Source organism: Zophobas morio, unplaced genomic scaffold (genome assembly GCF_036711695.1).
Source record: "Zophobas morio isolate AGI-343-1 ecotype UQ-CSIRO unplaced genomic scaffold, CSIRO_AGI_Zmor_V1 ptg000117l, whole genome shotgun sequence".
In the NCBI taxonomy this organism is placed as follows: domain Eukaryota; kingdom Metazoa; phylum Arthropoda; class Insecta; order Coleoptera; family Tenebrionidae; genus Zophobas; species Zophobas morio.
Window position 1 is genome coordinate 60258 of NW_026972222.1, and position 16710 is coordinate 76967.

Genomic DNA, 16710 nt, shown 5'->3' on the forward strand with positions numbered 1-16710 from the left:
AACGAAAATTATTATTAAAATTATTCCACTTTATATTTTTATAATATATTTATATTCTGATGCATTTTTAGTAGTACTGAATTCCTTCTGAGTACTCATCTATAAAGATTAATTTTCATAACTATTGTTAACATTGCGTAGTACAGGTTTTAATCATGAGAAATAGTAATATATATTTATATAGAAGTAGTTCATTGTAGTTAAATTTATTATTAATATATTATAAACTAAAGGGTAGTACTATACATTTATAAAGATTCGTGCGAGCACTAGAAATTTATATAATAAAGCCAACCTGCTAACAATAAAGTCACATTAATTATACATGCCGCCCAATTTTTCAAAACTGAGTAACTATTGCTAGCATTGCGTAGTACAATTTTAATTATAATAATTATTAGTATATTTATATAGAAGTAGATTATTGTAATTAAAATTATTGAGTATATTTTATAAATATATAGATCCTTTCAAGTACCTAAAATTTATATAATGAATATAAACCTGCTATCATTTAAAGGAATTCATAAAAAACGGCTCCTTTTTTTCTAAAATTCTATTTATAAGGTTTTTTTGAACTCATTGAAAGTAGCGCTTACAAAAAACGTTTACATTCATTCAAATATAAAGCGTGTAATTTAGTTTAAACAACTATAATAAAAGTTTGACTAAAGCTGTGCTACTATATACTTTAATAAACAGTTTTCATCTGCACACAAATAAAAAATTAACAAAAAATGATATTTTAATTGCTTGGCTGCTCCTCTAAACTTTCGTGTTTCAGGTGAGGGTATGATTACGCCAAAATAAATGAGGCTAAGTTTTTCAAACTTAAAATTTCGCTAAACTTTTTTGGTTGATTTTTATTGGCTGTGTATTTTTTTCATTTAGTAATTTTTGCAATAGTATTTTTCTTCTTGTACTATAGTTTATTTTTTCCTTCAAATATATGATTTAAGGGAAGAAATTAAATAAATATGCATAGCTCAATACTTAAGATCCCTTCACTGTATTATTAAATTTAAAGATAATAATAGCTTTAACTTATTAATTCCTTACGAATTCTTCTTTATTACAATACATGTTCTTTTTAAATTGGAAAGCAGACTCCTACAATTAAAAATGCAGTATTTAGTTTTCTAAACTACCAAGCTACTCGAATTAACTAGGGTGAACTATTGTTGACACTAAATATTTTGATAAACATTGTATTATGCTTATATTAAGCGGTAATAGTGTAACTTTACTGAGTAACTGACCTCCGAATATTCGAATAAGTAACAATAAGCCTATAATGATCTAATAGAGTTTTATTACGATGAACTGATAAACTCTAGTGACACAAAACCAACCATAATATTTAAAGTTATTTTAAATATTTAGTATTTATTATTAAATGGTAGTGTTATTAATAGAGTCGGCGAGTTCCTTAAACATTGAGATAAGGGGAATAATTGATTGAGCTCACATATATATTAACATTTAGAATCATAGCATCTTTAGTAGTTCCAATATCGCCATAATCCTAAAAGTCGCAATTCCAGTATACAATTTTTTTCAGCAGAACTAACCAAAAAATGTGTCCTTCCTCTTTAAAGACTATTCACCACACAACCTTCCAACAAACTTCAACTACACTTTTAATCCTTTAAAAATGACTTCAAGTATTTTATGTAATTTCAAAGTCTAACACTCTAAGGACCATCACTGAATTATATTAGCTATCTATCATTCCTAAACTTTGGCAAATATAATATTCAACACTAAATTATATAAAACCTAATTTATAATAAACGTTAACTGAAAAAGTCATATGAAATAGCTGAAATCCTTTTTTCAAAAGCAATAAAGGTTAAAAAGAAAAATAATAAAACTAAATATCCCTTTTAACAAAATATAGACTAAATTATACTCTTAAACTTTCAAAAAATTATTGAAGAAACATACGAACTTACAACTTTATATTGTTCGGGGCACTTCAATCTGATTCAGATTGAGAAGAATTTTAAAAAAATATATTTTCAAATATGCCTTCTATGATATAAACTTAAGTCCAAGTCCCACTTCAGTTAAACCTCTGAATAAAGTTACGTCCTGTAAGAAGAGCGTTTAAACCTATTGATCGAAGCTTCTATTCCCTCTTCGTACTACTGGGCCAGAAATTTAAACAACCTATATGTCCTGCAAATCAATTTTCTTACAAAAGGTTATATTCGAATGGAATGACCAGCCATAACAATGTCACCTCGGAAAGTCCATGTTTTTGGATTACCAAAAAACTATTAAAGAGTTATACAAATATTCTAACGTGTCTCAACTCGTGCGGTAGCTTATGTCATGCTAATATTAATAAAGCTAAAACTACGTATGGAATAAGTTGTTGAATTATTTTAATAGTGACAAAAATACTACTTTTATTGTTAAATAATAGCAATTTTTTTTTAATACAATAACTTAGAACTTTTTTTTAACATTTTCCTTTGAGGCGGAAAGTCCTACTGGAACCCTCTAAAGGGGACACTGTATAAGATGTTTAATCCTTTTAGTATTGGGTTCCATACTTATCACTTAATATAAAATTTTATTGTTTATACTAAATTCTGCAATTTAGAGCTCCCGCTAAATATACTATAAAGAACGTTCCTTGACAATAAAGTAAATTGGAATTATTTTATAAAATATTCTTACTCTCCCTTTAGTCCTGCGAATACTTGCCAAAAAGGATATCTTGTAAAGGTTTCACTACAGCAATAAAAGTAATAAAACCAAATAAGAATTTCGGGGCCAAGGCCCTATTATATCAGGCATAACCGCTGAGAAAAGTCTCACTTGCCGAAAGGAAAATTTTGTTTGTGTGCACTCAAATTTTAATAAAATTCTTCGGCATTAATTTTGTTTGACTTGTGCTTACCTTTAGACTATAACCGCTAAACTAAATATATGCTTGTGTTAACCACTAATATTAACGAAGTGACCACCCACGGCACCCGATATGTTTAGTACGGAGATAAGAACGCAGTAATAGCAAATTGACTAGATTTAGCGTGTTTCTAGATACATATGAAGGATGTTTAATTACATATTGTGTGAGAGTGGCGCGGTATATATATAATACTAGTAAATAACACTCTTTATTACTTGCTGCTATCAACCGACCCTAAAGCGCCGATCTAGTTAAAAATACTAATACAGGCATAACAGTACTAATACTATTACACTTGCAGCCTCGGAACGAGGCACGAGTATTATTTAAACACTACCCATCATGTAGTTCATGTTCTTACGGCGTTGGTCTTTGCTACTAATCTTCAACCAAGATAGTGTACTGCACAACTTAGCTGCTTTCATTAACATATTTAATAGTATCAAAGTTGAATCCAACAGATCTTTCTAAGAAAATTAGATTGAAAACCGCTTTGAAAGGCAGTGCTAGTGTTCAATGCGCATGCGTAACAAGTAAACAGTCGATTCTATTTTTTTTATTGTTATGTTTATGCTACAGAGCAAGTCACTATGATTATACGAGTCTAGTCGCCTACATAAAGGCACCAGACTCAAGGCATGATGGAACGATAACGGACGTCATAAGACAGGGAAGATTTCACCTGCCAAGGACTCTATCCAACCAAGGTTTTTTACCAATTTTAAAAGCATATCGACCCTTGCGAGTCCCATAGCTTTCCGAAGTACAAGATAACACACAACAGTACCGGACTCAGGAAGGTACCATACTCACGCTGCATCAGGTTTCATGGTTAATTAGCCAGTCGTGTCAATCAATGATTTCATGTTTCAAATCGGATACTTGCTGGTGTGTCCGTTACTAATTGGGTGTTGATAGAATTTTTTTTTGGACATGAAATTTTGTCGAGGCTCACCGCATAGTTTCAAGACACCTTTTAAAAAATTTAGGTAAAAAAAAACCTATCAACTTTTTACTGCCTGTTTCTCCTTGTTGCTGTCCTTTATTTCTTTAACTGCACTATCTATTGAGTCCAAGTCATTAAGTTGAAACAAATCGGAGTTTTCCACAAGAGTAAACTAAAGTACCTTAGAATTAATAAATTCTGGATAATAGTGCTACTAAAATAAGTATTGTTTACTAGTAAAGTCTCTATAAACCTTGTAGCTAAAGTCAATCAAGGAAGTTTTCAAAATTTAGGAACAAACTGATACTCTGAGACTCAGAGTATTGATAAGTGTTTTGTATCCAACTTGAGTACTCACAACTCTAGATAATTTCAGTAAGAAAAAAATCACTTATTCTCTTAGCAAGGATCATTTTTCTTTTACTTGAAAAAACAAGAACTCAGATAAAAAATACCAGATTTTTTATCGAAAATGTATTTAAGTAAAGAAGCTACATATCAAATTATTACGCTTAACGTAATTAATTTTTATCCTACATACAAGTTATAGCCGTTCTCTCTAAAATAGGTTGGTTAAATAATATACATAAACAAGGGAATGGAGCGGGCATAAGAGTAGTCGATACACATTTTGCATAATATAATTATAGATAACGCTCAAATGGAGAAAACACTAAGCTGCATCTTAAAAATCCGTAAAGTAAAATTTAATTGATAGGACACATTAAATTGATTTGAAGATGATTATTGTAAGCCACGCTTCTCAGTTTCCTCCTTTACATTTTATGGATTTTCTAAAAATGCGAAGCGTCTTTGAAGAGAGGAAGGATCACTTTCCATAATAAATTCGAAATTATAAAACTTTTAATTTTAATACTTTATACTAAATTTTGAAGGAGGAAGCGATTAACATAATTATAAAAAGTTTTTGCTTTTTAAAAGCTTTTATTATTATTAACGTCAAATTTGAAATAAATGGGCCACGATGTAAATTGTTCAATGTTTAACGGAAATTTTTATAGTTTTGATAAAATTTCTTACGCAATCTCGACAATAATGAAGTTACTTATAAAAACTTCCTAAACTGCGATAATTTTTGTATAAATAATAATATAAAAACTTTTATTAAAATAATCGAAATATTAATTATTTTAAATTTTCATAAAAAGTTTTCCAGGTGGAGTACAGGGAAGATTTAGATTGAAATCTTTTTCCAATTTTGGAGGGAGAAATCTTTTTTAATAAAAAAAATAAATTATTAATTAAAAAAAAAAGAAAAATAAAAAAAATATAAAAATAATAATAAAATATTGCATCAAGTAACATAAAATTTACTGCATATATAATAAAAATAAATACGAAATTTATAAAAATTAAGAAAACAATTTAGTGATTTTTTTTATAAATTTATAAAGTAATAAAAAATTTATATAAAAAAAGTAAATTAGTAAAATATATTTTTTCTTAAATTTGATATTTATACAAAAAATTTACCCATAAAAATTTACTAATAAGAAAATTCATAAAAAATAGATTTGTTATTAACGTTATTAATAAATCAGTAAAAAGTAAAAGTAAAAAATATTGAAAATAAATAATAACTATAACTTTTATAATATAATATTAAATATAAATTTATATAATAAAAAATGTAATAATAAAATTTCTTATTTAATGATAAAAATAATAATAATAGGAAGTAAAAGTATATCAAAGTAATAAAAGTAAAATATACATAAATAAAATTTATATTAATATGAATATTTAATAAATTTATATTATAGAAAAGTAAATAAAATAATAAATAAAATAATTTTAATAATATTTATATAAATATATAATAAATTTATATAATAAAAAGTAAAAAAAAAAGTAAAATATACAAAAAAAAAATAATATTTATATTATAGAAAAGTAGAAAACAAGTCATTATATTTTTTATTATTATTACTAAAATCTTGAGTTGTGTTAACTTTATTTTAATAATATATATTATCCAATAGTATCAACTTTTATTATAAATGATTATAAATGTGTCGATTATATTTATATGAATATATAATAAAATTTAAAAGTATGAAAAGTATATATAAATAAAAATAATATTAATAAGAATTTCGTATATAGATTAAATAAAAGTTAAAGAAAGTAATACATATAAAAATAATTATTATATTTATATAAATATTAAATAATTTTATATCATATAAAAGTAGTAAAAGAGTAAAATATATAATTAATGCTATATATTTATTATATATTTGTTTATGAAAAAAAAAGAGTATAAAAAAATTATCAAGTAAAAAGTAAAGCAAAATATAAAATAAGGAAAATAATATTTATATGAATATTTAATATATTTATATATAAAAGTAAATAAAAAGTAAATCACAAAAAAATAAAAATAATATTTATTTATATATTTAATAAATTTTTATATAAAAGTAAAATATTTATATTATTTAAAAGTAAAAAAAGTAAAATATAATAGATAATATTAATTATTAATAATAATAATAAATTATAACATGAGTATAAAATTATTTATTTATATAAAAAAAATATTATTAAAAAATTATATATATTAAAATATATAAGTAAAATAAATACATCAAAGTAAAAATATATTATAAAAGTTATTAATAAGAAAAATATAAAAATAATATTGAATAAATTTATAAAAGGATTATAACTTTATTATAAAATATTGTTATATATATAAAAATATAATAATAAATAAATATTATATAAATTAATATAAAAGAAAAGTTAATAAGGAAAAAGTAAAAAAATGAATAATATTAATAAAAATGTTTTAAAATATTTAAATTTAAAAGTATAATAATATTAAAAGTTATTAAAAAGTAAAATATTAATATTAAGTAAAATATATAACTTTGATAAATTTTTTATTAATAATATTGTTTTATAGAAAAATATAAAAATAAATAATTATACAAAAGTAAAATATAAATATAATAAATAATAAATTAATGAAAAAGTAAAATGTTAATATTAATATAATAATATCAATATATTATTATTACTTTCAAAGTAAAAAAAGTTCTATAGTTAGATATATATAATATTACAAATATTATTACTACACAAGGAATAAAGTTTTTTTTTTTATAGACAAAATATATAAAAAATACAATTAGCATTACTTTCATAAGAAAAAAAAAGTTTGTTATATAAAATAATAAATAATAAAAGTTAATGAAATAAAATAATATAAAAAATAAAAATATAATAAATATACAAACCAAATAAAAAAATCAAATAAATAAATGTTAATGAGAAAAGTAAACTATTAATATAAAAATAAATCAATATATAATAAATAATAATAAAAAAATATAACTTTCTTTTTAACATAACAATATCATAAAGAAAAATAAAAATAAATAATAAAAGTTAAAGGAAATAATAATAATAGTAATAATAATAATAATAATAATAATAATAATAATAATAATAATAATAATATTAATATTAATATTAATATTAATATTAATAATCCAAAATATTCGTTAACGTTTAAAGTAACTAAAATTTATTATTTGGCACCTTCCAGCTAAATAGTGACAATTTTTAAAGTTCTTGCTACAAAGTTTAGGAGCGGTTAAAGAAATTAACATGGTTGGTTGAATCAATGACTCATTTCCGACGCTGCCCTCTTCAGAGTCGATATTCCAGCCTTTGGTAATAATATTATTGATAATGACAATAAATAATAAAGATATAAAAAATGAATAATAATAAATGATGAAAACAATAATAATAATAATAATAAAAAGTAAAGTTTACACAAAAAAAATATTACAGCGGATACTTAAAAAGTTATAATAAGTATATATAAAAAAGTTTTTTATTATATTAATAAAAGTTTTACTGGAAAATATTAATATAAAAATAAAAAATATTACCGCATAAAAAAGTGATACTAAATAAATATAATAATAAAATTTACTATAAAAGTATTAATATTAAGGATAAATAAAAAATATATATATAAAAATAATAAGTTTCTGTAAATATAAATATAAATTTTACTTTTAAGAATTTATACAAAAATAAAAAATTTATAAGTTATAGTAAAATGTATAAAAGTATTTATACAAAAATAATATAAATCTTGTAAACTATAAATCTTTGTAATAAAAAAGTTTTAATAAATAAAAGTTTCTATAATCATATATAGAAAATTGACTTTTCATATCTTCATAAAAGAAATTTATATAAAAAAAATTATAATTAAATATTTCTCTTGTTTCTATAATAATATATTAATAAAAATAAATTATAAGATATTAGTATAAAAAAGTTATAATAAATATATATTTAAAGTTTTTTATAATAATATAAAATAGAATATACTTTCCAAGTATTTAAACAAAAAATAAAAAATATATATTCTAGTATAATATTTATATATATAAAATATATATTAGTTTTTATAATAATACACATGAAAAGTTATTTTTATAATGTTTATATAAATATAAAATAAACTTTGTCTTAAGTAAATAAATATATATTACAACCGGAAGGAACGTCGATGCTGCAAAGTTTAACTTTGGAGTCGGTAAGTTCCTTTATAATACTATCAAACGGAGCTCGCAGCGGTCCACGAAAGCCAAATCCAACTAAAAGTATTATTATATTATATATTTATTATTACCATTATCATTACTATTTATTCTACTTTTTAAAAAGTTATATAGCACCATAATGTTATTTTAGTGTTTATATTGGATAGCACAAAATTTTTTATTGGTCCATAACCACGTGCAATGCAGAATTAAATTTTGTAGTATTTTCAGTATAAAAGTTTTTATTGAGTCAATCAAATATATCAGTCATGACCCCGTGTCATAGCGAAATAATGTTTTTTTTAAGTTTTACAGCCTATAAAAAGAGTTTGTTTGTGAATATTGTGGATTAAAGCGTTCTTATTGGTTCAATCAAACCAGACGTGGTCATAACCACATGTCTTAAAATATTATATAATAGAAAAGTTTCGCAGCGAATTTTTTTAAAAACGCAAACTTTCTTTACGGAGCAATCAAATCAATGGAACCATGACCGCGTGTTGTGTCATGCCGAGATAATTTTTATAATAATTGCACGGGAAAAGGTGCTATCCTGTAAATATTCATGAATAGCACGAAGTTTTTTTGGCCAAAGCAAACTAAAGCTTGCCATGACCACATATCACGCAGGGGATTACATTTAATAACATTTTATAAAAGTTCTGCTGCACATAAAAGTTGTAAATATTCATACAAAGCGCGAAGTTCCTATTGATCAATATAAAAGCAAACGTAGCCTTGACTATGGGCCACGCAGGAATAACTATTCTGTGGGGCATTAGTTTACCGCAGTTTATAATTTGGAGCTTTATTGTGGTACGTAAAAAAGCTGGTCATGTTCACTTCTATCATTGTATTTCGTACATATAAAATTTTCAACATTTAATAAAAAAAATTTTCGTTTATATAAAAAAAAAAAATTTTTAAAAATTTTATTTTTCAAATATAACAAAACTTTTTTTTGGGTCTATAACTCGATAGCTTTTTTAAATTAAACCAATCCAATATTTATTAACACAGCAGCAAATTGCCGCTGACAGAGATAAAAGGTAAATACTACAGTATTTATGCCAAATTACAAATCATTAGTACCAAGTTAATTGTTAATGAATAAAACTCGATGCCTAAAACTCTATTTAGTAGCAATAAAGGCATATTTTGCCATATTACTGGATGGTGAGAAATTAATAAATAAATTGTAATCAGCTCCTAAATCATTTCTTACATCAAAAGTATACCTAATTAGTAGCAAGCTAAGGGCACCTTGCCACAATATTATTAGATATGTAGAAAATAACATAAACCATTACCAAAATTATAAAATTAGTAGCAAAAATAAATAGTTTTCCAGTATTATAAGGAATTGGTACCAAAAATTACCTAATTAGAAGTAAATAAACACTCGATTATAATGGGTTCTAAATACCAAAAAATCTAATTGGTGGCAAATAAAGGTACACCCTACCATATTGTTGTTAAATAAAAAGAAAATATAAATAATAATACCAAATTTACTTTAACAGTAGCAAATAAAAACTTGCCTAACAATTTTACCATGAACCGCCTTTATGCAATAATCACCAAAATTATATAACAGGAGCAAATAGGGTATGATGCAATGAATAATAAAAATAGCATCGACTTATTAATAATTACTACTAAAATTTGCTTATAAGGACATATAAATATTTTCTTTGCTAAAAAACGGATACAAAGTAAAGATATTACATAAAGCATCGACCACAAGAGCATAGTTTTTCCGTATGTCTTCAGCACTAATTCTTTTTTACGATAAATAAAATGATAATAAATTTTACAATTAATACTATTTAAAAATTATATAATAATTAATAATAATGAATAAAAGGAATATAAATATTCAATAAATGTAATATAATAAAAATAATAGTAAACTTTTTATAAAGTAATGATAAATAATAAAACATATTACATATTTATAAGCTTAAATAATATACGATAATAAAAAATAATAAATAATAATACATAATATTAATAATAGTAATAATATAATAATAAAAATTAAAAAAATTCAAAGTTTTAATAATAATAATAATACCCTTCATAATTTTTTATAACCTCAATATCCATTTCAACGCACTGATTTAATAATCTCTATTAATAGTTTAAAAAAAAAAAAAATTGCAAACAGTTATATATATATAAAAAATTTTTTATAAAGTAATAAATGTTTATTAAAAAGTTTAATATATATATAAATTTTAAATAGAGAATTTTATAGTTATTAGATATAAAAGTTAATTAGAGCTTCATTCAAAAAAGTTGGTGGTAAAAAGTAATCATAATTTTCAGTGAAATAGTAAAAGGAGCGTAACCCAACAAAATTAAATCAGCCAATCAACCAAAGTTTATAAGAAAAAAATTGCTCATAAATTTTTTGTTGTAATAATATTTAATATAAAAGTCAAAATATAATAATAAACTGATATATTTATATAAAAAAAATATTTTATAAAGTTTCCTTAAAAAAATAATAAATTCTTAAAACTAAAAGTTTTGTATAGAAGTTTTTAATAAAAATAATAATCACTTTAGTCAAAAAACATTTTTCCTTTACTTTTCTTATAAATATATAAAGATTATTCTAAACAAAAAAGTTAGAGAAAATCACAAGTTTCGTATTGAAAAAGTATATATAAAAATGCTTTAGTTTCATAAAAAATAAAAAAAAATTAAATATTATATTACATAAAACTTCAACGAGTAATTCTATAAAAAGTTATAGAAAAAAAAGTTTCTTATAAAAAAAGTATATAAAAAATTTATACAAATAAATAAGTTTTAGTTTCATATAATATAAAAAAGATCAATTTTATGAAAATAATAAATTATTAAATATAATTTTTTTTTAAAATCATAAACACTTAAGTAAAATGTTTATAATAATAATAATAAAATTTTATATATAATATTTTATCAATATTTTATTTATACTTATTTAATGTATAAATCTTGTTCATTTTTTCAGATATTAATATTTTTTAGTGGATTTTTTATTATTTTTTTTAATAGTTATCATAATTATTTTTTAAAAGAAAATAACAATATTTTTTATAATAGAATTTTTAATATATAAAATTCACAACTATATTTATTGATTATTTTCTTATATATAAATTTTTTTTTCATGATTTTTATTAGTGAGTTTATTATAATTTATATTTACTTAATATAATTAATAGTAATAAAAAAATATTCATTACTTTTTATTCAAAACTTTTGCTTGATTCTTTAAATTTATTTATTTAATCTAAAAAAAAATTTGTAATAATACTTATTAAAGTTTATCATTTATATATCTTTTTCAATATATTTTTTATGTTAAGTAAATTTATTGCTCATTTATATTTACTTATTTTTTTTTATAATTCTTATAAAACGCTCATCGCTATGAACTGGTGGACGTTAGCTTTTTACTCTGAAATTTTTTTAACGATATTTATAAAAACATTTATTTCTATTAAGAGGCTTTATTATTTATTTTAAAAAAAAATTTTGAAATAAAAAAAAAAAATAAAATAAAAATAAATTAATAAAAAGTAAAAATAAAAATTATTTTTAAAATTTTAATATACTTTAGCATGAAAAACAGTTTTATAATAATAATATAATTATATAAAATATATACTTAAAAAAAAATAACAAAAATAAATAATAAAAAGTAAATACAAAAATTTTTTTTTAAAAATTTAATAAAATATTTTTTATAAAAAAATATTAATAAAAAATTATAAAGTAAAATATATTATTTTATAGTATTTAATAAATTTTATATTTTTGGGTAAAGAAAAGTTTTATTATAAATAAATAAAATATAAAAACAATACTTCTATAATATTTTATATAAATTATTTATAATAAAAAAGTTTTATAATATATAATAAAATGTTTTTAAAAAAATTTTATATATTTTATAAAATTTAAATAAATAATATAAATTATTAATAAAAAAATTATAAAATAAATATAAGATTTTATAGTAGTCAATAAATTTTAAATTTTGTAAGAAAAGTTTAATAATATTTCTAAAAGATTCTATAAAAATATTTTTTTAATAAAATAAAGTTATATAATTTATAATAAAATATTTATCAAAAAATAACTATAAATAATATTTTATAAAACTTATAAATAAATAATAAAAGTAAAACTTTTTATAGTATTCAGTAAATTTTTAATTTTATTATATAAAATTCTCTAATAAATATTAAAAATATTATATTTATGATTTATATATAATATTTTTTTAAATCTTAATAAATATAATACGGACACTGAAAGTAATAAAAAATAAAAATATTGTTTTATTAACAAAATCTTTGTTATTAAAAAAAAAGAAGTTTTATAGTAGATAAATTTTAAATAAATATTATAATAAATTAATAAAGTTGAAAAATAAATAATAAATAATATTTTATTAAAGAAATTTTAATAAGAAATAAAATTAATAAAATGTTACAAAATTATACAATAAATATAAAAAATAGTTTTAAAATTTCAATATAAAAAAATGAAATAATAAGCTGTAATCAATTTTATATTTATACAATTTTTGATAATAAATAAAAAGTAATAATTTATAGTAAAAAATTAAAAATAGTTTAAAATTTTAATATAAAAATAAATGAACGAATAATTTTATAAGAACAATTTTTAATAACAAATAAAATAAAAAGTATCAAAATTTTATAATATAAATAAAAAATAAAATAATAAATTATAATTGATTTTTTATTATAACAATTTTAGTAATAAATAAAATAAATAAAAAAGAACAAAAATATATAATAAAAAAATATTTTTAAAAATTTTAATATAAAAATGAAATAATAAAGTATAAATAAAATTTTTATTAGAATAATTTTGAATAATAAATATTAAATAAAAAGTAACGAAAATTTGTAATAAAAAAAATTTTTTTAATTTTAATATAAGAATGATATAATAAATTATAATTAATTTGTTCTTATTAAACAATTTTTTTAAATATTACAGTAAACATTATAATATTTGGTAAAACATTTTACTTAATAATTATTATTTATAAATAAATATTTTAAACTCTAAAAAAATAAACCAACATTATTGTATTTACTATTATTTTCAATATTATTATTAATATTATAATTACTGTTATTCATATTACCACCAGAATTATTATCACTTTGGTATCAATAATATTATTAAAAAGAACACAACTGTAAAGATAAATAATAACATTTAAAGTTATCAATAAATAAAGTTTACTGCATTAAAAACAATTATTTATATCTATATTATAATATTGTAGTGTTTATTGTTATTATTATTATTAAAATTAGATTTATTCAAAAATATAATAAATAATATTCTTATACATTTCGTTTTTCTTGTATATACAAAAATAAATATCAAAATAACGTTACTTTATAAATTTCTTTATCTGTTCTTTTTGGGTAGCAAATAGTAACGTTGTAGCCAAATAACTTCAAATGTCTAGCACAAACCAATCCGTCTCCTTTGTTATTATTATTATTACTACTATTATTACTGCTGTAATTCTTAGTATTATTATTATATTTTTATAAAATTTTATTATTGCTTAATATTATTAATATTATTATGTTAATAATTTTATTAACTATTTCCTATAAAATATTTCAAAATAATTGAAAAAAATTATTCACTTTTATACAAACTCTTTGTATAAAAAAGTTTATATAAGTTCACATACAAAAATAAATATTCATCATTACAATAATATTTTAACAAAAAAAAGAAATTCGTTTTTTCATTTATTTGTATCAAAAATAAGAAAAAATATATAAAAAGCATTATACATTTTATAGATTTATAAAATAATAAAAGTATAAACCTCCATTATTTCCTTTTTAAAAGGGCAACCAGTCACCAGCAGAAAAATATAAAAAAGGTATTAAGTTATTGCTAAAAATTTCTATAATATGCAACAATCATAAGGCGAATAGTTTTTTAATTAATTTTTATTGCTCAGTTTTAAGTATTTTACTAAAAAAACTTTTGCAAATTTCGATTTCAAGTGGAATTTGTCAAAAAAAATTTCAATTTGGTATATTTTACTAAAAAAAATTGCGTTTTCGCTCTAAAAAAGCCCGTTAAAATTTCTTCGCAGTTTAAAAAAATATTAAAAAAAAAAGGTTATAAGCTTGTAATTTATTCTTTAAATTTTTACAACTAAAAAAACTTCTCCAAACTTTTTATTAATATAAAAACTTTTGCAGGTTTGCTTTAAAGTAAACATTACATCAGAAATATATATATATTTTTATTTTATAATTAATACTTAAAACCTTTTAACCAGTAAAAACTTTTAGATTTTCTCTTAAAAAAAATTAATATTTATAAATTTTACTTGAAATCTTAAATTAATAAACTATTTTATACACTTTTTATTACAAGAAACTTCATAACTTTTAATGAACATTTAATTTACTATTATATATTTTTTTCTCCCAAGAAATAAAATTATAAAGCATTATTTTCATTAATTTTAAATTTTCCACTAACTTTTTTTTCCAACAAAATTATTATGAAACCTTTTAATTTGTTTACATTATTTTCATTATTTCCCAACAAAGGAACTTTTATTATTATTATTATATTTATAATCTTTATTTCCCCGCCAAAAAGTTCCTGCATATATAAGCATGTAGACTTTATTTTCCCAATAATTTATTGAAAAAATATTTAAAAGCTTTTAGTTTTCACCAAAAAAAATTAATAAAAAAAATTAATTTGATTAGTTTCTGAAACCTTTTAATTTTCCCCGCCCAAATAATTCATATATTGTAACTATTTAAGCGAGCTGAAGCGGTAGCGCGGAGAACTTACCGGGGCCGCAGCAAACTAGAATGTTTGTTTTTTCTGGATAGGCGGATTTTAGTTCTTCTTCAATCGCACAAGCACAACTTTTAATATAAGAAAAAAAATATTTAAATATAAAAAATTTATAATCTAATAGTAAAAGAATTTTTACTTACATGAAAAAATTTATATTTAAAATATTATTAAAGAAATTATAAGTATAATAGTCTTGAATTGATAATATATAAATATTATGTATTTAATATTATTCTAGAAATAAAAATAATAATATAGTTTATAAGTATTATATTATAGAAAATTATATGGACAGTACTAATAAAAAAATGTTATATTTAAAAGTTAAAACAAAATAAAAAAAGGTAGCAGATATAAATAAAATTTAGTTAACATTCATTCAGTAATATTTATTAAATATTACAAGTATTTTTTTATTATAAAGATATGTAATTGTTAAAAAGTTATTAAGAAATGAAGAAAAAAAAAATAAAATAATAAAACTTTTTATTATTAATTATAATAATTGTTAAGTAGTTAGCACAAAGTAAACAAAACATATATACAATATTATATAAATAATTAATAATAATAAAATTAAAAAAAAAATTCTTTTTTAATTAATTACTTAAAAAATTAACTTTTATATAAATTTAGTAGGAGGTAAAAGCCTTACTAAAAAAATTATTTAAACTTTAATATTTGTACTGTAAAATTGTAATTTTAGCAAATCTGTTAAGTTGTAATATTTTTAATAACTTAAAACTAAATTTATTACTTCACATATGAATAATAAAAGGTTTTAACTAAATTAATAGTATTTATAATAAACTTTTATAAAATTTAAAGTATTTAAAATTTACTTTTATTTAAAATTGTGAAATAAAAAATCAACAACTGCTTTTTAACATTTTACATTTTAAAAAAAAAATTAGGAGACAACTAACCAGATATAAAATTCAAAAAACTGCATAAGATATAAGAATAAAAACTATTAAAAAAATAATAATTAAAAGATTTTTTAACAGCAATAATATTATTATAATTAATATAATATTATAATTAATATTCTATATTAAAAGATTTTAGGTAAATAAAGAAAATTGGACTTCTATTAAATTAAATAAACAACAAATATATATTAAATATATAAAGTCCTGTCCTTAAAACAAGGTTATTATTTTAACATATACCAAAAAATATACAATCCCAGTTACTTATATAACTTTTATAACAATTTCCTAACCCAAGTCCAGCAAGTTCCATAAGTTGGTAAATGGAATAATTAAGTTTTTCTCCCATTAGAAGCTCATCAATTTTACTAGCTTCTTTTTGATTTAAGTACTTAAGACCTGTCATCATTGCCAAAA

At 19.8% G+C, this 16710-nt stretch overlaps 1 protein-coding gene across 1 annotated transcript; it reads right to left on the bottom strand.

Moving 5' to 3' along the window:
• Positions 1–5020: 5020 nt before the first annotated feature.
• LOC135144993 (NAD(P)H-hydrate epimerase-like) lies at positions 5021–15160 on the bottom strand. The gene is made up of 8 exons (XM_064077114.1): positions 15058–15160; positions 14358–14369; positions 13909–14000; positions 10542–10597; positions 10193–10245; positions 8417–8518; positions 7440–7569; positions 5021–5102 (listed from the first exon to the last, which is right to left on the bottom strand). Exons 1-8 carry the CDS (start codon positions 15158–15160, stop codon positions 5021–5023), a joined length of 630 nt encoding a protein of 209 aa, XP_063933184.1.
• Positions 15161–16710: the final 1550 nt, after the last annotated feature.